We start from the raw sequence: 26,032 nt of genomic DNA on the forward strand, positions 1-26,032 counted from the left end.
CTCCTTGATGACACTATACCAGTAAAAATATAACATGTATCAAATCTCATTCACCAGTTTTACAGCTTTATTCGATTTTGGCAACCTTGTAGTGTTCAGTGTTAAATTACTTTTCTCAGAGTGCACGAAAGCCCTTCAAAACGCTTTTGAAAGCTGGTTTGTAAGACTACACTTAATATAATTCCAATTTTCTCTCTCATTTCACCGTAATATAGCCGGCGCTTGTATTTGTGTTCAATTTCAAAACCGATTATGTATGTCTGTCACAAATGTTTGAGCTAATTACGAACTGAATGAGACGGACCCATGGGATTTCATTAATTAGTCTGCATATTAGTCGAACAGAAATTTTTTCTTCGTAATTGCGAATTAGTCTCGTTTCTGTAGCTTGTCCGGAGCATTAACTTCGCTCCAGCAACAAGAGGCTAAATTGTCAACAGAATTTTAAGGACGGAGGAATAAGCCCCAAATTTCACCATTCTCCTTGTTGATAGTCAATAGACTTTAACACGGTGTTACATCAACACAAAGTATGGTTCTGATATACGAAATCATATAGTATAACAATAATTCGTATCCACATTGCAGAAGAGAAAGACATGATCATGTTGAAGAAAATGGTTCAAATGGTTCAAATGGCTCTGAGCACTATGGGACTTAGCAGCTATGGTTATCAGTCCCCTATAACTTAGAACTACTTAAACCTAACTAACCTAAGGACAGCACACAACACCCAGCCATCACGAGGCAGAGGAAATCCCTAACCCCGCCGGGAATTGAACCCGGGAACCCGGGCGTGGGAAGCGAGAACGCTACCGCACGACCACGAGATGCGGGCTCATGTCGAAGAATGAAATGCAAAATTACAGCGGGTAAATAGAGAGCTCTGGCTCTAAGGTCAAATGTGTGTGGTTGTGACTATTGTTCATTCATGAAATGAAATGACTGATGGAAATTTCAGATGCAAAGCACATGATGTATGTAGGTGACGAAACGCCCTATAACTTGTGAAGTATAACGAATCTTTACTATAGCTACCATTCATTATGGCTCCTCGTTTACTCTAAAGCGACATCATTATTATTGCATATTTAACGAAGGGTGAATCATAATCTTTACACAGAACCATACCGAGTAACTTGAAGTCGGTTACTAATACGGGTCAGTCGGGGAAATGTAACATCAATTCGACCAAGACGATTTTTAATCCTTGAGTCACATTGTGTCTTGTCAGTAGCTCTTAAAGGTGCATTCTCCTCATATTGCTTATGAAATACGCAATTTTACGAATTTCTTGGATAAACTAATTAATGATACCTGTTTTACAATGGCACTTATAATCCGCCTTGATTGCAAAATGTTTATTCATATGACCGGTTTCGGTTCATCTAGAACCATCTTCAGATCTGATATTTCGGTTACAGGAGTAACCCGTCCAAATACAGCAACATTCACATGTGATGCAGCATGTGAAAGTTGCTGTATTTGGACGGGTTACTCCTGTAACCGTAATATCAGATCTGAAGATGGCTCTAGATGAACCGAAACCGGTCATATGAATAAACATTTTGCAATCAAGACGGATTTTAAGTAACACTGTAAAATCACTAATTGCGGCTATCCTATTAGACATAATGTCTGTTTTTGCAAAGATACCTGTTTTCTTTTACTACTGCAAGGTACTGATAAAGCAGCTACGCAAAATATCTAGTTAGTGATTCCCCAACTCCCAATAATGACTTTGCAAGTAGAGGCTACGTTTGCTTACCTGCAACAGGTACCAGACAAAATTTCTGATTAAGGGGCCAAATTTATTTAAATGCTAATTAAACTGTTAAAAACACACCACCTCACAGATCATTTGATGATTTAATAAAACACCAATTATATATTGGATATACAATAATCAGGATAAATTTCATTGAAACATTGGTAAGTGGAGGTGCAAACTGACTGATTTTAAGGAGCCTGACTAGGGAGCGGAATGGCGCTGTGAGATGTTGAAACATCCCCTTAGAAAAATTATACATGACTGTGCTTAAACTGACACACAATTTTTTTTAGCGCAACGCAATCTGACTTTCAATAATCCCTACAAAAAAATGGCCCTGACTAACATTAACCTATACCTTTCACAAATCACTTACCTCACAAAAATTTTAGTTACTCGAACTACTGCAATACAGCGAGCGCCACAACTCCCACTTAATAAAAGATTCAAACTACTGAAGGCACTAACTACTGATAGGCATAGTTAGCAAATGAAAGATTTTGATAGAGAACAAACAATGTATTTACCTTAATAGTGTTCAAAAGTCATAATATATATAGCAGTTCATGACATCCATTCTTACAAATGTACTGTTTCTGATGGACACACGTCCAGATCATCCGCTCTCAAAACTCCGACATTTCACTTCCCCACATCCACCACTGCTGGCGGCTCACCTCCAACTGTGCAACGCTACGTGCTGTTAACAGCCAACTGCCCACTACAATAGAGAATATTTCAACAATGCCAACCAGCCACAGACTGCACACAGCACAGCCAGTGATTTTCGTACAGAGCGCTATGTGGCGGCGGCGTTACCAATATAAGAACCTAATCAGCTTACTTACAACGTAATAATAAGGAATTCAGCAATAATTCACATTTACTTCCTCGTTAACAGTAACACACATAGAGAAGTTAAAACGCAGTTACTTCGGATGCCAGCGCCTGCATCGACACATAGTACGATATACAGCGCAGCATCTGGACCGACACATATGACGCTAGACTGCTAAATTACTGGACACTATTTATCAAGATCACACACAACACACACACACACACACACACACAAACACCACTGGTCACTAACACAACGAAAGACAGAATTTAGAAAAAAAGCTTCCCTATTCCACATGTAAGCTCACTGGGTTATAGTGCCAATGCCTTTAGCGGTCAGTTTCAGTGAAGAAAGTCCACTTCTGAAATTCCGTACAGCTTAGTAATTATGTAAATAAGTTCACCAAACAAGAACACATCTATTTCGTCACGAAACTGAGGCTTCAATTCGAACATGAGAGGCGTTTACGTCGAAATGGAGCTTCATGGCGTACGCAGAAACACACGTGGTGCACCAGAGTACGGGCTACTAAGTCCTTGGGAATGAAACACAAATTGGACGGTAAATTAAATGCCGCGCGGGATTAGCCGAGCGCTGTACTCATGGACCGTGCGGCTGGTCCCGGCGGAGGTTCGAGTCCTCCCTCGGGCATGGCTGTGTGTGTTTGTCCTTAGGATACTTTAGGTTAAGTGGTGCGTAAACTTAGGGACTGATGACCTTAGCATTAAGTCCCATAAGATTTCACACACATTTGAACATGTTTGGTAAACATGTAAAAATTCAGCACAAGCTTTCCACAAAGCACACAACACGTTCATACACAATACGCTAAATACCTCAAGTTGTACATCACATGGTCGCACCGCTCGTCCACTCCAAGTTACTGTTGTGCAAAAGATCTCATCGAATAAACTAAATATTGCTGAAATTAACACCGTTCGCTGATTGAATTATTTGATGCGGCATGATTATCAATGGCACGCACCCATGTGACTACCGGAACTCAAATAAAGCTCTCACACATTTCAACTCAGCAAACATAGCTGCTAGTCAGAGCATCTGTACCCACCGGCGTCCTAGGGAAGAGTAACCGAATCGTCTCTTCCACCCGGGATCCACACACGGTAGCCGGAATGGCTCAGAGAGCGTAAGCAGTTTCTGCCTGTACCAACCTCACAATGGGTGCTGACCATTGGCCACTAATGCCTCTCTAATCCATCGTAGCCATATTCGAAGCTCTACAAAATGGTTGGCTACAATGCTCTTAACATTCATAGATTCACGCCCGAGGAGTTAAAGTAGCCCAGTCCGAACCGGGGCTTGTCAGTGACGGAAATACTGCAGTCTGCAAATCTTATCTGAAAAAAGGAAAAAAAGACGTTCCTAATTAAGAGAATTCTGCGCACAGACTAAAATCACAGTTTCTTAAAGTAGCGAAGGTCTGGAACAAAGATGTAGTTTTGTCGTGTGTTTTTGGTCACATTTCCTGTAATAACTAATTAAGAAATTCAACTTAAAAAAACTGTACTATTACTCCTTGTGTACATGTCCGAGGAGTGATTCAGCCATTCAGCCATTCAGCCCTTCATTAGTGTGTCAAAAAATCGTAAAAATCGCTTGCTTTATAGGCTGATAGTGGAGAATGGACCTCTAAATTGCTTAACCTAAGTTTATACTCTGTGATTTGTGTGCTCTGTCAGGTGATGCTGCGCACTTGTATATTATTAATGTTAAAAGCCGCGCGGGATTAGCCGAGCGGTCGAGGGTGCTGGACTGTGTGGCTGGTCCCGGAGGAGGTTCGAATCCTCCCTCGGGCATGGGTGTGTGTGTTTGTCTTTAGGATAATTTAGTTTAAGTAGTGTGTAAGATTAGGGACTAATGACCTTTGCAGTTGAGTCCCATACGATTTCAATATACATTTGAACATTTGAACATACTGTTAAAAACACCGTTTTGATAGCTTGCAAATGTGGTGGAACAAGCAGAACACCAGTGCATCATAGATGACTAGAAATAAAGACGTGTCTGTAACAGATCGATACAGACGTCATCTGCGTCAAAGATTTCCGTTTGGCGTAAGTATCTTTGATGCATGTGAGGAAGACCTGAGAAGTCCGTCTTCATGAATTACGGAGCATAATGCCCTTGCTGTTAGGCGCATGTGTATTACGTTCCAGCATACATTGCAATTTGGAAAGTGAGACAGTACACATGACGAGATGAAATAAAGGAGACTTTGTTTCCACGAGGAAATGCTCTTTACGAACCCAGAGCTACCTTTTATCAGCTGTGAAATCAACGTTTGTAGATACTGTAATACCCAGACAGAATTACGCGAATGAATCTGATCTCGTTGAATACAACCTGTACGAGTAAGAGGTCATTTAGAGTGATAAGAATTGGCATCCATGTAAACCCTGCTGCGCTCTCTCTTATCGAATAGGAGAGGAAACATTTTCACGAGATCGTTCAGTCAAATAAAATGCGAATATGACAGCAAATGTCAGTTTGTGTTGTCAGTATCAGAGGGTGCAATATCAGTATATGAGATTAAAGAAGGCAGAACCGATAATCTGAGGGATACGGGTTTTTGTCGTAGCAGGTCGTCTTTGATGCTCTTGCAACTGCAATGCGTGTTTGGAACCTGTCGACAGGAGAACTGGAGTACATGTAGACATTGCATCATGGACGGATATTGGATGACTAAATGTGGATGAATTATTTCTCGTCTGCGAGGTCCTAACGGAGCGTACAGCTCCGTGCATTGGTGGTTCGAACACTGCATTGGTGTGGATGTTTCTGCACATATGTATCTATGAGATTAATTCGTGACACTTATGGCACTGCGTTGGATTGTGGAGAGCTTGAGTGGTGTCTCTAACGTGCCGAGTAACAAAATGTAGTGTCTCCGGATGAATGCCGCTCCAAAATCTACTGCACATATCTATAAAACATACCACGGTAGATGTAACGTGGCGCCGGCCGAGATGGCCGAGCGGTTCTATGCGCTACAGTCTGGAACCGCGCGACTGCTACGGTCGCAGGTTTGAATCCTGCCGCGGGCATGGATGTGTGTGATGTCCTTAGGTTAGTTTGGTTTAAGTAGTTCTAAGATCTAGGGGACTGATGACCTTAGAAGTTAAGTCCCATAGTGCTCAGAGCCATTTGATTTTGTAATATGGCAGCCAGCATTGTAGAGTTCCAAGTGTGAAGTTTTTTAGTCACTGTTGGATACGAAATGGGTGACCCATTGATATCTCGGAATGTGTCCTGTGACTCGATCCCTTGTGGTCTTGAATTTATGTGATAAGTTTCTATTCTCCCAAATTCCATTCGGTACCTTCCCATTAGTTACGAAGTACTTGGGTTGTATAAGAAGTAGCGGCAACACCGCCGTCACGCTATGGATGTGCGTCACATGGCATTCCCGGTGTCTGTAGCTGATAGCAAAAGGTCAGTTGAAGGAGTACAGCCGACCGTTGTGGCTGAGCGGTTTTAGGTGCTTCATTCTGGAACAGCGCGACCGCTACGTCGCTGGTTCGAATCCTGCCTCGAGTATGGATGTGTGTGATGTCCTTAGGTTGGTTAGGTTTTAGTAGTTCTATGTTCTAGGGGACTGATGACATCAGATGTTAAGTCCCATAGTGCTCTGAACCATTTGAAGGAGTACAGTGAAAGGCGACTCTTGTTTTTGAATCAGTGAAAGTGCTGAAAGCCAGTTCGAGGGACCTGACGATATGTTTAGGAAACACAAACAGTGTGCGCGTCTCAGTGTTGAAGTGGCACGTAGTCGGAGCACACAACAATGTTTCCTTCTGGCTCTGCATCTTATCAGGCTTCATAACAATGCACGAAACTAGACGGTAAAGCCTGTGCAGGGGCTCCTGCGTACGTGGTATGTGGGAGTTACTGGAACATCCACCGTTTTCACCAGATATGAGTCAGTGCAATAACGACCTGTTCTCCAAAACGAAGGAACCTCTTCATGGCACACTAGAGAAGAAATCAACTGCGCCATAGAGCAGAGCTTTCAAAATGTCACACAATGTCAATGTGTTGACGCTGTACCTTCCACCATAGAGATGGAAGACGACCAATAAGCCTTACGATTACATTGGGAGCTTGTATTAGGATGAATGTCTGTCAGAAACGTTTAGTATGAACTATAACCGTGTTGCAACTGCTTTTTATTCAACCCTTGTACATACTTGACTTCCCTGTAGTGACGACAACCTGATTTGCAACCGATAAGATATGTCTCAGAACACGAGGTACCGCTTCTCCTACAGCTAGCTTACTGTTTTATTTATTTTGTGCAATAAAACGTCGGGGTACATGTGTTAAGGACTATTCAAGCCTTCGTCGACGAAAGACTGGTTCCACTGATTCCTTGGCCTTTACATTCGGCTGATACGGTACCAGTCTAACATGTTACGGATATGTTCGATAGGAAACTTGCTCGTCACGCTCTTCCAGGAGCCATTGTTAATGCTTTGTGCTCCAACACACATTCTTCGTGATGGGAATATTTTCAGACCACATCTGATTCCATGCCGTCATATTTAGGTATTCTGTTAGAAGCGTGTGCTGATTTGGAACAATACAGAAATCGGGGGACAGGTATACCATACAATCCTAAGCATATCTGTTTTATAATGCACCTGGTCTTTTTATATAAAAATTATCTCACTCACTTTTATCCTTTCTGATAACACAATAATCACAATGCTCATTTTCATCAAGATCAAGAGCAGTTCACTCAGAAACCAAATTCGAAACACGGTCAAAGGGTGGTAACAGAGGTGAAGGAGCGATTACTGTGGATAAGAAATATGAACATTTCTTGTAATATGTAATATAAAATGCCGGATCAAAACACAACTCGTGCAACTATAGATTTCTGAGAGTTAGTAGCAGCTGGGACGACCCATGCTAACATATAATGCCTCATACTCTTACGACTGCGGTTAATCGCCCAGGTAGAAAACCTCAGCGTTGGCTTACAAGTACTTCGTCATCTCTAGTAGACAAGTTACCTCTTCCGGAAGAAATATTTTTGTTTGGTGGTAGGCCACGCAGCGTCTCAAAATGACACACATTGCGACAAGGGGCGTCTTGGTTTGGTGCAGTACAATGTGTAGTACACCTTTCGAGCCATGAGCAAACATAATGCGACATTCTCATAATGGGTTCCTAAGTGTAGCAACATCGGTTAGGAGCGTCACGATTTGCCGCTGGCATTGTCATATGGTATCTGACATCCTGACACGTTTTGAGCTCCACAACTGAAAGCATAACCTGGATAGCTCTCGTCCGTTATGTGTTCCACTTTCAATGGCTTTATTTGCGATATACTTCTCAGTTTTACGAAACATTAAAACACTCCTACTATGATCAGTAATTTGCTATCTTTCAGGCTCCATATGGCGGTCATGTAACCCTGTTTCATGTTGTAGGGGCATAGTGAGTTGGTAGGAGACGATTTCAGAAGCCTGATGCTATGTTATTTCTGTGTTCATCGTCCAGTTGTAAAATGTAAAATGATGTTTCGTTTATGTAACTAATACAGGTTCAAAATTGTTATTACAAACTGAATAAATGAAATAGCAGTATATTGCGTGATGTAGCTAAGATGTTTAAAAACGTGTCTTCAATGGCTGCCTTCTTAGTCCCCGTATTCCCTACCTCGAAACATCCAATAAGGCGTACTGTTTGTCATTTAACATTTTCCTGCCTCAAATCGAATAAACTTGTACATAAATCCAGCACTTCCCACCATACAAACACACTGTCCAGTTGCATTAATGCGAGCACTTCTAAAATGCCTGAATAACCACCTTTCCTAACGCTGGTCTCTGGAAGATGTGCAGCAAGAGAGTCAGTGAGGTTCTGGAAGATACCTAGGTGGATGTGGAGGCTTGCCGGTTCAAGTGGCGTGGCTAGCTGCGATAGGTTTCTCGGTTGAGGACACATGTCACTATCAGACCGACAAAAGTGGTCCCACAAATTCCGATTGAGTTTAAGTCCAGGTAGTTTGGTGGCCAAGGGAACACAGTAAACTCGTCCTGGTGCTCTTTGAATCACGCGTGTACACTGCGAGCTGTGTAAGAAGTTGTCGTGCTGGTAGATGCCATCCTGCCAACTAAAAGCTAACTGCATGGAGGTATGGACATGGCATCAAGGATAGATGCATACTTGTGCTGATTCATTGCTGATTCCAGAATGACGAGATCACTCAGGGAATGTCCAGGTCCTTCCTACGATTGTTGCAGAGTGTTCACTTTTAGGCGTGTCACATCGTACACCCGATCGGCCATCTCTCCAATGGCGCAGAAAACGAGATCTTCTGAAAAGGCCACCTTTCGCCACTCAGTGGCCATCCAGTTGGTACATTGGCGTGCAAATCGTAGCCTGCATCACCGATGAACAGGAGTCAGTATGGGTACAATAACCTGGCGCCTACTGCGGAGACCCAAACGTAGCTTAACTGCCTTTGAGGAGACGCTGTTGGTAATCGCTTGGTTCATCTGGGCGGTCAGCTGCTGATCAGCTGCATGTCTATTTGCCCGTACACACCTCCACAGCCATCGTTCAGCCCAGTCATATATGGCCCGTGGTGCACACATCTGCCTCGGCGCCGGTTTTGGATGGCGTCATTTTCCCAAGCGCGGTATACTTTAGCCAAGCATCTTGCGAACTTGGTAGTTTAGAATATTCTTCTATCCTTGACAAGGAAGCCAAAGATCTGTCCTTTAGGACATCACTAAAATCGCTCCGTTTGCGCCATATTACAACGACTGCATTGTTTTCCATGCCACACCGACACGCTTTATAAACCCTCCAATTCCAGTGCCGCTACTTGTCTGTGAGTCGTTATTGCACACTGATGTCATATTAATGTGACTGGAATGGCTATTTGTAATTGTTGGCCCGCATCTCGTGGTCGTGCGGTAGCGTTCTCGCTTCCCACGCCCGGGTTCCCGGGTTCGATTCCCGGCGGGGTCAGGGATTTTCTCTGCCTCGTGATGGCTGGGTGTTGTGTGCTGTCCTTAGGTTAGTTAGGTTTAAGTAGTTCTAAGTTCTAGAGGACTTATGACCACAGCAGTTGAGTCCCATAGTGTTCAGAGCCATTTGAACCATTTGTAATTGTTGTTGTTGTGGTCTTTAGTCCTGAGACTGATTTGATGCAGTTCTCCATAATACTCTATCCTGTGCAAGCTTCTTCATCTCCCAGTACCTACTGCAACCTACATCCTACTGAATCTTTTTAGTGTATTCATCTCTTGGTCTCCCTCTACGATTTTTATCCCCCACGCTGCCCTCCAGTACTAAATTGGTGATCCCTTGATGCCTCAGAACATGTCCTACCAGCCTATCCCTTCTTCTAGTCAAGTTGTGCCACAAATTTCTCTTCTCCCCAATTATATTCAATACCTCCTCATTAGATATGTGATCTACCCATCTAATCTTCAGCATTCTTCTGTAGCACCACATTTCGAAAGCTTCTGTTCTCTTCTTGTCTAAACTATTTATCATCCACGTTTCACTTCCGTACATGGCTACACTCCATACAAATACTTTCAGAAACGACTTCCTGGCACTTAAATCTATACTCGATGTTAACAAATTTCTCTTTTTCAGAAACACTTTTCTTGACATTCCTAATCTAGTCTTATATCCTCACTACTTTTGCCATCATAAGTTATTTTGCTGTCCAAATAGCAAAACCTCATCTACTACTTTAAGTGTCTCATTTCCTAATCTAATTCCCTCAGCATCACCCGATTTAATTCGACTACATTACATTATCCTCGTTTTACTTTTGTTGATCTTCATCTTATATCCTCCTTTCAAGACACTGTCCATTCTGTTCAACTGCTCTTCCTGGTCCTTTGCTGTCTCTGACAGAATTACAATATAATCGGCGAACTTGAAAGTTTTTATTTCTTCTCCATCGATTTTAATTCCTACTCCGAATTTTTCTTTTGTTTCCTTTACTGCTTGCTCAATATACAGATTGAATAACATCAGGGATAGGCTAAAACCCTGTCTCACTCCCTTCCCAACTACTGCTTCCCTTTCATTCCCCTCGACTTTTATAATTGCCATCTGGTTTCTGTATAAATTGTATATAGCCTTTCATTCCTGTATTTTAACCCTGCCACCTTAAGAAGTTGAAAGAGAGTATTCCAGTCAACATTGTCAAAAGCTTCAACTAAGTATACAAATGATAGAAACGTAGATTTGCCTTTCCTTAATCTGTCTTCTAAGATAAGTCGTAGGGTCAGTATTGCCCCACGTGTTCCAACATTTCTACGGAATTCATACTGATCTTTTATAATTATAATCATATTTAATAATTAATGAGGGAAATTAACTGACTCCGATTAATAGGTCTGTACTGTGCCATGTTTCAGGTGTCCCCACCGAACGAGTACCTGGCCATCACCACCAGCAACAGACCGTGGTGGGAGAGATACCAGCCGGTCTCCTACAGGATCATCAGTCGCTCTGGAGACGAAACCGCCTTCACCGACATGGTGAACCGCTGCAACAACGTAGGAGTGCGGTACGTTCCATACTGTCAACTTCGCAGCTCTTTCTTCTCACAAAGAACCAATTATTAGCTTTACCAATTACTAGCTTCTGTGAAGGCAAACAGGAAGTTTTCACATTAATGTAGTTTTCTTTGATCTACCACGCAGGTCTAAATTATGACACACGTTTCAAAGACACTGGTAATACTGCGTCACACTTCTGGCTTGAAATACAGAAGGAAATACGAGGGTTGGAACTTAAATGGTGGCAACTATTCATTCACAACCTATACAAAACAGTTACATGATTGCACCTGTTACTGTCCTTCAAAGTAGTCACCAAAGTATTGTAGAATCCTTTGCCAGCGATGTGGAAGGCGTAGTATAGCGTTAGCAGAGCCTGTTCTGTTTATGGTGGGAGTGGAGCGGTCTATTGCCTGTCGAATCTCTGGAACAGTTCTCAAGCGAATGCCACTACGTGGTTCCTTCATCTTCGGAATCAAATCAAAGTCGCAAGGACTTAAGTCCGGGGAGCATGGTGGATAGTACAGTACTTCCCAGTCCCATCGACCGAACAGAGTAGCCACAGCTTGCGCCGTATGCTCCCGCGCATTGTCCTGCAAAATTATGTGTGGATTGTGCAGAAATTGTCGCCTCTTCTTTCACAAATCTGATCGCAGGTGATGTTGAAAATACGAACAGTACCACTGTGCATTGACGGTCTGCCGTGGAAGAACGTAATGCGTTAGGATAGCACCATCAAAGTCGTACACGAGAATCACCATAACTTTAACCGTACTAGGGCGCTGACCCACTTTCAACTTTTACGGCGACACATAATGATGCAATTCTTCGAATTGTCGTTTCAGTTTTGGCTCGTACGATGTGACCCATATCTCGTCCAGTGTTACGATACGGCGTAAGAAAGCTTCTTGTTCGCTCTCATAGCGCTCCAAGTGCGTCTGAGGAGCGTCGCAACGCATCCCTTTCTTCATTCCCGTCAAGTCATGCGGAACCCATCGTGATGCAATTTTTCGCATGCCCAGGCGTTCCTTCAGGATGCCAAGCACAGTTGTACGCGCTAATCTGGTTTCGTGGGAGAGCTCACAATCGTATGGCGTCGATCACTGTCCACCAACGAGGCAACAGCATGCACTTCTTCTTCAGAGACGCTGGGATGACATGCCCGGTGCATGTCTGCCACAGTTTGCCCACCTTCGTCGAAGGCTTTTACCCAACGTGCCAACGTTCTGTACGGCAATGCCGATTCCCCGCACGCCTCTTGCAGACCTTGATGAGACTGTCGTGCTGTACGACCTCTGGGACATTCAGTCCTGATCCAACTCCTTTGTTCCTTTTTCGAAAATATAGTGTCACCGTTACGTTAGACAGCTCGCTCACAAGTGACTGTGTTTTCCTCGATTTTGCGCACGTCGGTGTCATGGTGCTATCAACGACAATAGTAGAGTCCATTGCATAGTGTCTCCACAGCAGTGTTGGCACTATTTAAGTTCCATCCTATGTGTATTGGATTCTTCGATCGAGAGACGTTTCTATTTCTTTACTTGTCTAATCGATAGCGACGTTGCAACAAACGGATGTCGACCTCAGTACGCTAGGAGAGAAGGTACTGTTGACGGGATTCTCGCGGCGTTACCGTTCAACGATTTCAGGAAACATTTACGTACCACTGTCTTTACCTCCCTTTCCTGTCCAGTCGCGTATGGTTCGCGGGAAGAACGACTGCCGGAAAGCCTCCGTGCGTGCTCGAATCTCTCTAATTTTACATTCGTGATCTCCTCGGGAGGTATAAGTAGGGGGAAGCAATATATTCGATACCTCGTCCAGAAACGCACCCTCTCGAAACCTGGACAGCAAGCTACACCGCGATGCAGGGCGCCTCTCTTGCAGAGTCTGCCTCTTGAGTTTGCTAAACATCTCTGTAACGCTATAAGGCTTACCAAATAACCCTGTGACGAAACGCGCCGCTCTTCTTTGGATCTTCTCTGTATCCTATGTCAACCCGACCTGGTACGGATCCCACATTGATGAGCAGTACTCAAGTATAGGTCGAACGAGTGTTTTGTAAGCCACCTCCTTTGTTGATAGACTACATTTTCTAAGGACTCTCCCAATGAATGTCAACCTGGCACCCGCCTTACCAACAATTAATTGTGGAAATCTAATATCAGGATGTCCCATTACTCGGACGGGTCTCCGCTGCGATGAGTCCTGACGAATTTCAGAGTGCTGGACTGCCTGACCAAAATCGATTTACAGGAAGTATCAATGGTACGGTCAACACTGTTAGTAGTTCACGTAAATATCAAAACGATGTAAACACGAACCACACATGACGCACGTGTTGGCATGTATTCGCTACAGTTGGACAGATGAATGTGGAACCTCTTCTGCAGAGGGCGCGCATTTGTTTTCAACATTCTTCTTACAGCTACACTGCGCAATACAATGAAAGGATCGTGTTTTTGAAACCTCTCAACTGTCTCCCATTGCATTGCGTGACTTTTGAATTCGCCTCAAATCTGTCTATGACCTATCTCTGTGTGTTGCAAAAGCATAGCGTCCTACGAGTCCCTCTGAGAATCGGCTAAGCTTCAAACAGCTAGGTGTCGACACATGCGAAAACCATGCTACAGCTCTGAAGTCTGTCCGCCGCTCGTGGTCTCGCGGTAGCGTTCTCGCTTCCCGAGCACGGGGTCCCGGGTTCGATTCCCGGCGGGGTCAGGGATTTTCACCTGCCTCGAGATGACTGGGTGTTTGTGTTGTCCTCATCATTTCATCATCATCCAGGAAAGTGACGAAATTGGACTGAGCAAAGATTGGGTAATTGTACGGGCGCTGATAACCACGTAGTTGAGCGCCCCACAAACCAAACATCATCATCATCACAGCTCTGAAGTGCATGTGAAGTATGGGGTGAGTTAATAAGGTCACATTAGCACCAAACTCCGTGGCGCACCCCTTTTACCCGAATTTAACCCTTTCCATTGAGCACCCCTGCTTGGTGAACTCTAGGGGTTTCCTTATGGGTGGTCGAGGATAACATTTCAGACACCGCCGCAAAGCGTTGATACGTAAAATATCACTCATTACGAGCCGCCTGCGCGATAGGCATTCCTTTTGACGCGCCTGGGATGTCGCATGTGGCCAATAGGCGCTAGTTCAGCGACGCTTGACGGAGTAAATCGACGAAGTTCAAAGAAGAGCAGCATGTTTTGTATTATCGCGAAATAGGGGAGGGAGTGTCACAGGCATGATAAAGGATTTGGGTTGGACACCATTAAAACAAAGACATTTTCGTCGCGGCTAAATCTGCTCACGAAATTTGGATCACCAACTTTCTCCTCCAAATGTGAAAATATTTTGCTCACGCCGACCTTCATGGAAAGTAACGATCATCATAACAAAATAACGGAAATCAGAGCTCGCACGGAAGGATACAGGCGTTCGTATTTTTCCGCTCGCATTTCGAGAATGGAATAATAGAGAATTATTGTGAAGGTGGTTCGATGAACCATCTGCCGGGCACTTATATGCGATTTGCACAGTGTGCATGTAGATGTAAACTTCGCCACACCCAAGAGGAGCGTCAGACATGTTAACCATAGATTTTGACGGGTCTTAGGTACATTGTAGACGGATCTGTCCTCACCATGTGGCTAGCGGGTTTTCATTCGACAGCCCCTACTTTCCAAGATATTCGAAGTTGAAGTTTTATGCGTACCTTTACATCAGTTACGTTAATCGTGTTTCGACTGAGCGAGTAAATCGCAAGGGCTAAGGTTTACAGCTACTACGCTGGGAGTTTGTGTTCAGTCCCTGCCTGTATTCCTTGTTTTCAGTGTAATGGAACAGAATATATTTTAACAGTACATGCCACAGAAAATTATTCGAAAATAGTCATTTTAGCCGTGATAATGTCATTAATAATTCAGTCATTACAGCATACTTCCTTCAAACGTATATTTCATTTGGGGCTCATAGTTAAAATTTCAAATACCTGGATAGCCCCAAGCAGTGTGGACCAATGGACGAATTATTAGCAGCTGCAGAAGGATTCCATAAGCAGACGAAAGTACTCAGCCCCAAATTTGTCCTCAGTTATGTAATTAATGTCGAACGAATTAGCTGCCGATATCAATCGACATATAACAGATTCCTTGAGGAACAAACAGCGGAAACCTGTCAGCATAAGATCACACATTTATTCACAGCACAGTATACTGAACTGCGCCAAGAAAGGTAATCTTTTATGTTTTATTACGTATACAAAAACCATCTGGGATATGTGGTCGCGTTATTCAAAAAAGGATTGACGATTTGACTCACAAATTTTAAACTGTAATTGTGATCTGCACGAGGTCAGGGATTTTTACGAAGGTGCTGTGTGAAGGGTTTTTAAAATCTGTTGTTCTTCTGTATGTGGGACTAGAAAAAATGTTTCAAATTATTGATTCGTTGAGGGGGGGGGGACACAGACTGATTAACGTTTTACGATCAAATATTTGTAGGTGAGAGACAAGCATGCATCTCCGCCGTAAAAATTCTCTCAGCCAAATTTACTTCACTTTGTCAACCCTGTGACGTTATTTTTTACTGGCAGCTTAAAAGGTTCACGAAAAAATTTCGAAACACTCCGGATTTGCTAAAGGCTAATAGAGATTGCACTTTGCGCGAAGACTCAATAGAAATAAACTCTTCAGTTTTGTATCCTGGTTTGACTAAATTCATCAAATAGTTGTGGTCGGCGCCTAATTTGATCGAAGAAAGGACAATCATTTTGAATTTAAACGAACTGTGTTTTCCAATGTCGCTTCTGAAACGTCAGTATGCCTGCAAGGTAGCAGCTTTCATTAAATATGCGTGGTACTTTAAGCGTTTGTGTTTCAGTTGCTTCTATGACAAATACTATCAATAATTCTGTTCTAACAGAGCAAGAGATGAAGGCGATAGCAAGTAAAACTATTCTGTAATTTATCCGTAACAAATGGAATATGCATTTGAGGTAAATTTTTCTGTAATGATTGATTTATTGGTTGAGTAACTATTGTGAAAGTCACTATTTTAAAATAATTTTGCACGACATATACTATTTAATGACATATTGTACGACATAATAGAATAAAGAAAAGGTGGTACAAGGGCAGGGTTGCAATCCGTACCGCCAATATGGTGGCTGTGAAGTTTAGCCGCAGCCCTAGACTCATTTCGTGTAAACGTTCCTCGGTGTTACAGGTGTAGGAGCTAGGCATAACGTTCCAACATCGGTTTTTTACTGAAACTAGGGGTCGTCGTATGAATAGCCAATATCATTGCACTGAGAATTGTAGATTTCGACCGCTAAATGTGTGGGAATCAACGAAACGTGGGAAGGTGTTGTTTCCTTGACGCGCATTATGCCACACGTAAGCTGTCTTCGTGTCCATTCTGAGTGGCGGTAAGTCTGAAATGTCTTGCTCGGACATGTAACTGAATGGTCTCGAAAGAAGAAGAAGATGGAATTATTGTGACACTTGTTACTGAGGAAGTTATATAGAATAAGTGTGCACACATGAAGCTATCGGAATCAAGGATGTCAAAAAATGGTATAAAGTGCATTAAGTTGATATTTGAGTTAATATATGTTTCCATTTTGTACGTAATGCAAGTCAATCTCAAAGAAAGGAGGGAAAATGTTATTTCGTATATCCTATTTATGGACAGTGCACTCGGTGTGAGTCTTCCAAATTAATTAGAGAAGTTATAATGTTTGTACGGTTTTGATGCATCATTTGTGTTGTCTCATCACAACGGGAAATACATACGTTATTCAATACAGTCCCAAGGAAAGTCAGCTTCATCATACCGTGTTCTTTGGCGGCAGCTATTGTGATTAGCTGTCCTTATGCTACTTGTCCCACGTGCTCAGCAGGAAGCCATTATCCTTTCATACAAATTAGCAAGAGATGCATAACGAGTTTTAAACGCTACTTTAGAGAGAAACTCATTAAAAATTTTTGACAGTTATGGTCATTATATTAATTGTTGTCATGATTATCTGTGCGGTGCTGTAAAAGAGTGTGTATAGTGAACTCACGATCACGTTATTTTGATTTGCAGCATCTATGTGGACGCTGTCATCAACCACATGAGCGCCACTCAGGGCGGCCTGAGCGGTGTCGGGGGCAGCAACCCCACGGCCTACAACTACCCAGACGTTCCGTACGGACAGAACGACTTCCACTATCCACCCTGCAGTATTACCAACTACAACGACGCCACCAACGTATGATTATCCATGTTTATTTCTTTATTTAAATATCATATCTACAAGGAGTAATTGTGTTACGTGTATTCACCCAACTTTTCCCTCTTTTGTTAAGATACGTACATCACATATAGCTGTAGAAACCCACCTTTTATCGTCACATGAGAACACAGTTTCACGGTCTATTGCCTTAAGCTCAAAATTAAGATTTGAATCCCGACAGGAAGGATGTAAGTACTCTCTACGCTTCTCGCCACTCTCAAGACTCATAAAAAATTAGTGTCTCTAGCCGAAGCGCTGAAAAATTCGATTTGGATTCGAGCTGCTACTAAGATTCTAAAGTAATTGTCTTTCGCTGGCACAGTTCATTCTGTCCCTGCCGCTTGCCTCAAGTACCTTTCTCTAGTTGAGCAAAAGTGGTCCACAGATGTGTAGCAATCTGAAGAAGCTGTAGGGAATGGAGGCCACTGCATTCAAGACGCAATGTGTATACGATTTTTACATTTTCTGCTGCATAGCATGATTCGGTACTTCGGTGACAAGCTTTGAGGCCCAGACATCATACACAGAGGGACATTGTCTATCAGGAGCATGCCCTTTTTAAAGAATCATATATGAGCTAAATTCATACGTGAGTGGTATGGAGTATTGTAGGAGTACAATTTTAATAGTTTCACGACGTTCAGGCCCTATAGCTACCCGATTTCATACCTAGAATGGAAATTATACAACAGTCACTTTATCAAAATACCCATTTTGCTGTCATCCAGACGTAGTTCTCTTTATTTGATGAGGTCTACTCATCTAATAATGTGTAGTATGCGTAGAATAACGCAAAATTATGTTTTCTGACGAAGAAAGCGTTGTAAAAATTCCATCTCGTACTACGAGAGCCCAAATTCGATTGCTATTAGTTTTCAACAGCGTTCGTGAACGTTTCGTCCGAATGGTTGCAGTCGTTTTCTCAGACTTGTGCGTCTGCCGTTACACATAACTGGAGAAATTAACCACTGAATTATGCCTGTAGAACACACGGATCTCTTGAATACAGTACCGCTTGCTACTTCAAGTTGCAGTGTGATAGAGTTCCAGTGTAACCAGTATTGAAATGCAAACATAACTATGTACTATGGTACGTCGCGGTGAGGGTTAAAGGGACCGTGGATGATTTTCAAGGTGGGTTGGAGGGGTTAATTGAACGTGCAGGACATTTCATGTGGACAACGGTTTCTCCTGATTCAACATCGTATTCATTTTTTTCTTTTCACAGCTATTGCGATGTCTTAAGGTCCATGATCTTAGTAGTTATCATAAATGGACAAACACCCTCTGGATCACGGTTCCATCTATTATCAGCTATTCGATTTGCCTTCCCGATCATCCTCAGATCTGACCAGATTTACTTGCGACCCCATTCGTCGACTCGATCTGCGGTGCACACTAAAAAATAGTTCTCAATAAGAGAAAGCATGACTTTCTGTTTTTCTTTGCGGCGTATGAAAATAATTTTTTCTCTTCTCCATCATTGTTGAAAAGATGCAATCATCTAACGAGACTTAGGGCAGACTGTTCCAGCACCAGTCCTCAATCTGTTACAAAAAGTCTATAACAGGATAAAAGTTGTGCACAGTTGTCGTTCAACTAAAAAAGAAATTCTTTGTGCTGTATATGTTATGATTCTCGAGGTCAGTTCATTATGTTCGGAAACATATCAACACGTACCACTTTACTTAACCGCCATTACGAAAAAGATCAACTTCACCCAATTGTATATTATCATAATTACTAGCAGTAGTAGTAAGTCCTACTTTCCACCAAACTGACAGTCAAATTGTGCCATATTTTTTTCCCAGCTCGATTCAGTACCTCTTCATTAGATACCGGATCTACTCATATAATTTTCAGCTTTCTTCTTCAGCACCACATCTAAAAAATTTTGATTCCTCTCTTGTCTGAACTATCTTTCAAATTTAACTTCCATGCAAGGTTGCACTTCGAAAAATGCTTTTAGAAAAGACCAGTTATTTATATTTATAGTTGACGCTACGAACTTCTCTTGTGAAAAACCCTTTCCTTGCTATTGCCACTCTGCATTTGATGTTCTACTCGCACTTATTTCACCCATCGTCAGTTATTTTGCTGTCCCAATTGTAAATTTCCTGTATTACTTTTAGTGTCTCGCTTTCTATTTTCATTCACCCAGCATTGCCTGATTTAGTCCAACTATAACATACTACAACTACTACATGCTAGTACATAAATTCACGTTATAAGTTTTTTTCAAGGCATTGTCCATTCCGTTCAACTACTCTTACAAGTCCTTTGCTTCTGACAGAATAGCAATGACACAATCCAACCTTAAAGCTTCGATGCGTTCTCCCTGAACTCCAGTATACTTTCTAAATTTCTCCTTTATTGTCTGCAGTGTTATCTTCAGTTTGACATTTCATAGTTGCATGCTTCATTTTTCCGTTTTGTTTTTCTTTAACAATTTGTGTGTTAAACTTGACCTATGTTCGTTTCAATACAATTTTAAATCAAATTATTTAGTTAAATTTACTCTGTACCTTGAATTTTATGTAAACTAACCATGATTGTGCAGTCGTTAAGACATTGGTTCATATAACTTGTTTTGAAATTTTCCTGAATCACTTTCGTAAGAGGAGCATATCTTGATCTCTAATGAATGGATGTATGTGTGACATCTAGTAGTAGTTACAAGCTTTTCTTTTGTGAGGAGGGAATTTAATTTTTTGTTACATTTGAAATACGATAACTGCAAGATCTCTTAATCACAATGGCCGGAATGTTGTTATACGGCGCCGAGCATCAAAAAGCCAGACATTTTTCATTTTATGTATTCATCAATCATGAATACACATGCGTTATTTAGAAAAACCTCTTAAGATGGCTGTACACGAAACGTCCACTTGTTCCTCTGGCCAGTGGCATAACATTCATAATTGTAAAACGTCAGGGTTCTTGATGAATAGGAACGTCGATGAAAAGATGGTGAATGTTCAAAGCGGTTTAATGGACCTATGACAAATATAGTTCTTCTGACTAGAAGTAGAATTGAAAATGGAGACTTTGATTGACAGAACATGAACAAGATGAATACAAGTAATTTAAAACTGAGATAAATATTTGAGGTAATACACACATCAAAAAAGGTTTTGCACCACTTCGTTCCCAATAGTTCCGTAACCTGTAAAGAAAATTGGAATATAGATAAACATAAACATCATTTCCGCTAATTAAAACCACACATTGCATGTTGCACCACCATACAGCGAGACCTTCAGAGGCGGTGGTCCAGATTGCTGTACACGCCGGTACCTCTAATACCCAGTAGCACGTCCTCTTGCACTGATGGATACCTGTATTCGTCGTGGCATTCTGTCCACAAGTTTATCAAGGCACTGTTGGCCCAGATTGTCCCACTCCTCAACGGCGATTCGGCGTAGATCCCTCAGAGTGGTTGGTGGGTCATGTCGTCTATTAACAGCCTACCTCAGGCATGTTCGATAGGGTTCATGTGTGCAAAACATGCTGGCCACTCTAGTCGAGCGATGTCGTTATCCTGAAGGATTTCATTCACAAGTACTGCACTATGGGAGCGCGAACTGTCGTCCATGAAGAAGAATGCCTCACCAATACGCTGCCGATAGTGTTGCACTATCGGTCGGAGGATGGCATTCACGTATCGTACAGCCGTTACGGCACCTTCCATGACCATCAGTGGTGTACGTCGGTCCCAGATAATGCCATCCCCAAACATCAGGGTACCTCCACCTTGCTGCACTCGCTAGACAGTGTGTCTAAGGCGTTCTGCAGTTGTTTCCAAAAACGTCTTCGACGATTTTCTGGTCGGAGGCATATGCGACACTCATCGGTGAAGCGAACGTGATGCCAATTTTGAGCGATCCACTTAGCATATTTTTGGACCATGTGTATCGCGCTGCATGGTGTCGTGGTTGCAAAGATGGACCTCACCATGATCGTCGGGAGTGAAGTTGCGCATCATGCAGCCTATTGCGCACCATTTGAGTCGTAACGCGTCGCGCTGCGGCTGCATTTTGGCGTTGCTGTCAGGGTTCCTCCAAGCCTAAATCCATAGGTAGCTATGATCAATTGCCTGAGCGGGGTATATCATCGACAGTTCCTGTCCCTCTGTATCTTTTCTATGTCCGAACAACATCGCTTTGGTTCACTTCGAGACGCCTGGACAATTCCCTTGTTGAGAGCCCTTACTGGCACAAAGTAACAATGCGGACGTGATCGAACCGCGGTGTTGACTGTCTAGGCATGGTTGAACTACAGACAACACGAGCCGTGTACCTCTTTCCTGGTGGAATGACTGGAACTGGTGGACTGGCGGATCCTCTCCCTCTAATAGGCGCTTCTGATGAATTGTTGTTTACATCTTTGGGCGGGCTGACATCTCTGAACAGTCAAAGGAATTGTGTCTGTGATACAATGTCCACAGTCAAGGCCTATCTTCAGGAGTTCTGGGAACCGGGGGGATGCAAAACTTTTTTTAATGTGTGTATTTCGAACATTGAGGTTGATGGCTTTGTAGATAGCCGTCATTGGGAATATGTTCGGCTGCAAGTTGAGAGATACTAGTTACTATCAGTAAAATACACTTCCTGTCATTCACAAAGCTGCAACGAAATCTCCCTTATTCGGTACAGTGCAAGGATATCGTACAATGTAATCTTCAACATGCAGGTCGTTGTTACAGCGAGAACATTCTTCAGGCACAAAAATTTCTAGAAAATGTCTCTTGAAAATATTCCTCCTGTCTGTGTGTGAAAGATAGAGGGAGAGAGAGAGAGAGAGAGAGAGAGAGAGAGAGCGAGAGATAGAGAGTGAGTGAGAGAGAGAGAGAGTTTCCAAACTCAGTGACCATATAGTATTGAAGGATTGGAAACATAATGAGTAATAAGTTTAATTTCAATCTTTTGCAGGTTCGCAATTGTGAACTGTCTGGACTTCAGGATCTGAATGACGGGTCAGAATACGTACGTGGGAAGATTGCGGACTACATGAACAGCCTGATAAATATTGGCGTCGCTGGTTTTAGGTAATGTAAAAACTGACATAGCACAAGAAATTGTCAACGTGATTTTGCGCTGTAGCTTGCTATGATATTTCCATGTTCCACTAACAACGACGTAATGTAGATATCTATGTATGAAATTCTCCCCAAACATTTTTTTTTCGCCTTCGTGATTATAGTAGAAAGGAACAAAAAATTTGCTTCCAATGGAAGACACTTCAGTTTCAGCTCCCACAGTTAAGCGGACGGGTTACGAAAAACTAGAAAATGTTATCTTTTTTCTATGATCATATTACGTTTTTTCTACTATTGTGTTTAACCATCTACTGTCACTAATTTTCCATTAATAAGATATTGCTTTTGAAAAACCACTAGTGAAGTACCAACTAAAATATTTTGAATGCGTAGTTGTTATATTGCAACCGAAGAAATCAGTTTCGAGGTATGATTTTACCTTTTTAATGGTACGTGAAATGTCTACTAGTTATGGTTACACGCAGTTGTTCAAGTAAATATTTGTAACCCCCTTGCAGGATTGATGCAGCGAAGCACATGTGGCCGGACAACCTCGCTTTGATCTACGGCGCTTTGAACGATCTCAACAGCAACTACTTTGGTAGCGGCAAGAGGCCGCTCATCTTCCAGGAAGTTATTGACCCGGGTAGGCACATATGTGTTATATAAGGCTTTTTTCCTCGGTTCAGCAAAGTGTAATGTTTCGTTACTTATCACTACTGTTACTTTCCAGGAACCGAAGCTGTGAAGAAAACTGAATACATCGGCATGGGAAGAGTCTGTGAATTTACGTATGGATCGTCGCTCTCAAACTGCTTTAGGAGAAACAACCAAATGAAGTGGCTTGTCAACTTTGGTAATTAAGAAAACGCTAAAAACTCAGTTGTTCAGTAGCCTTTACTAGAGCTTTGTAACTTTCGTGTATGAGAAAGAAACGCATCCAGACAGGTGAAGACCAATCATTGAAATTTTCTCCTAGTTAGTAAGCGTTTCATCTAAATTACATGGAAATCTTTGGTCATTTTTAAATTTATATGGAGAGAGACCTTTCTGAGAGATGCGAAGTCATTTATCTGTTTTGTATGAATTAATCCTATCATATCCAGTTACAATGCATACTGATCGTTATGGTGAGTATACGTTATAATTTGGATGTTCGTATAATCAGTATATTACCGAAAAATAATTTCATCAGTGTAAAAGTAGTGGAAAAATAGTAAACGAGCTACCATGACACTGTGACGTACTGAGTTTGATAGTTGGATGCAGTGAGGATGAGTAAAATAACACATTTTAGCATTTATGAAACTGTTTTTACCCACTGAGCACAGATCTGGAATAGCGTAAAACTCAAGTTTTACAAAAAGGGAGGATGCCAGTTTCATGTCAAGCAGAAACGATGCAGGAGTGGTTGGAGTCAGGAAAATAAATATATTTGTACTGAGTGCTCTGGATTACAGCGTTAAGCTACCTGACATCTCAGCATAATGGCCATGTTAATCTGCCATATAACGTAGTACGGTGATATTAAGAGAAGAGTAGCTCTTCTCGATTAGGCACTGAGCAACATTTATTTCGTATTACCACAAATCCGGCGCAGTTATAATTAAATTTTGCTACTGCTGAGGACTCCAATGAAAAACGAATGATTGTAGGATAATGAAACTTCGTGCAAACTTCTGTGAGCACATGCTGAAGAGAAATAACAAATAAAGCGTGCTTCATCACTCCACAATGCTCCAAGGCCACATGTCGTCCACTTCAAGTCTTGGAAAAATAAGACCAAAGTCTACTCGAATGTCCGAATCACGTGACAAAAGTTGATGATGAATGTGAAACCTGTACGGACACCAGTTTGCAATTGTTCGCAGTACTTTTCGAACGTTGGACCATGGAACGTCCAGCTGCCGTGACACAGCTCGTGCACTGCTTGGAGATGGCTCATTGCGTCCAGCATTCTCGGCCGTGGCAACACTAATTTCTTCAACACTGTGTGGCGCAATTGGCCGTCGGCCTCTCCTAGCAGCAATTCCCAAATCGCCAGTTAATTCGAAGTTCCGAACCGTGTTCTTCCACCTAATTGAGGAGAGAGGACGTCTGCGTTTTCCTTTAATACGCCAGTACTCACGAAGAGAATCTGCACTGATAATACAGCTTTCCGAACAAAGCCCTGCTGACCCTGTGCAGACGCATGTTGACCTTCTGCAACTGCATGCACACTGATGCTCGTGTTTCATCACTACGCCGTACCAGTGGCGGTACCTCACGGCAAGTTATGCCACTACCATCACTAACAATGCAAATCATGCAGCGCACAGTCTGAACATCATTCATACAAAGTTGGATACCCAAGCAGTAAATAGTTTTCAGTTTGCAATGGCTCAAGTAGCGGAAGTTTAATTATAACCATCCTATTTACATTGCTTAGCTAACTCCATGATAAATATTGAAGTTGTATACTAATTTTTCTGAAAGTTTAAAAAGATGAAATAGATCTTCATTATGTCTTCCTACACTCTCTGCTTTTAGAGTCCATACATAGCACCTACAGTAAAGTTGTATCCCTACAAGAAATAATCACTCTTGATGCCAAAAATATTTTTTAAACTATTTTACTCTAATGGCAACCTGTTCAGTCTTGATTGCTCATTCGACAAATGTGTAACTCTTGAGATATGTTCTTGCTGCACTTGGCTTCTCTTCACACACCTAAGTAACATGTAATGCTCTGATGATGAGCGTCAAGACTGAAACCGGTACTGTTGAAATTAATATTTGAAAAAGTATTTCGTCTATCAAGACTTGTTACCTCTTGTTAATTTAATGTAGACCTCTACGCTTCCAATAATGTTGTCAAAAATCATTAGTTCACTCTCTGTCTGACTGTTGAAAGAGGAATATACATATTTCAGGCGAGGAATGGGGCATGGTCAACGGGAACAACGCACTGGTTTTCATTGACAACCACGACAACCAGAGGGGCCACGGAGGCGGTGGTAACGTCCTTACTTTCCAGGAGCCGAGGCTTTACAAGGTAAGACATTCCGCTCGCTCCTAACTGAACTTTCTTCGATATTATCGCTGTGATCTTTCAATGTGTCTAACTGTTCATATGTTTGCTTGCATCTGATTAAAATCACGTACGGCTGGGGCACCTTATAATAACTTCTCTGTAATTGTTGCAGTCCTGGTCTCTGTTTTACCTTAAGTGATTTCGTGCAAAAGCTCATTCTTTCGCAAAGGAGGACAGCGCTGACTGATTTAGTAAAGCCTTCTGTTCCATTATATTTAACACTTTCAAAACAGTGTGACGTATAGAACGAGGAATGTGTTTCCTTGCGTGTGTGAGGCACTGATACATAATTCGACTGATCATAACTGGCTTCAGGAGCAGGGTTGATTTGTTCAACTAACACCATAGATTACGACAAACAGATTACTTCGGTTTTATTGGTGGTTAATTAGACGAATGATCATGACTCGGGATCTACAGTTGTTGAAAAATTCTATTTGCACATCTACATATACACTGTTC

At 42.2% G+C, this 26,032-nt stretch overlaps 1 protein-coding gene across 1 annotated transcript in view; it reads left to right on the top strand.

Annotated features, from left to right (window-relative positions):
• The window catches only part of LOC126162294 (alpha-amylase-like), a 38,163-nt gene that overhangs the window by 3,095 nt on the left and 9,036 nt on the right, over nucleotides 1–26,032 (top strand). The window contains exons 2-7 of the mRNA XM_049918713.1: nucleotides 11,030–11,181; nucleotides 17,270–17,435; nucleotides 22,391–22,506; nucleotides 23,016–23,143; nucleotides 23,231–23,353; nucleotides 25,410–25,531. Coding sequence (XP_049774670.1) covers nucleotides 11,030–11,181; nucleotides 17,270–17,435; nucleotides 22,391–22,506; nucleotides 23,016–23,143; nucleotides 23,231–23,353; nucleotides 25,410–25,531 — 807 coding nt within the window. The remainder of the gene's footprint in view (nucleotides 1–11,029; nucleotides 11,182–17,269; nucleotides 17,436–22,390; nucleotides 22,507–23,015; nucleotides 23,144–23,230; nucleotides 23,354–25,409; nucleotides 25,532–26,032) is intronic.

Source organism: Schistocerca cancellata, chromosome 2, assembly GCF_023864275.1.
Source record: "Schistocerca cancellata isolate TAMUIC-IGC-003103 chromosome 2, iqSchCanc2.1, whole genome shotgun sequence".
NCBI classification, from domain to species: domain Eukaryota; kingdom Metazoa; phylum Arthropoda; class Insecta; order Orthoptera; family Acrididae; genus Schistocerca; species Schistocerca cancellata.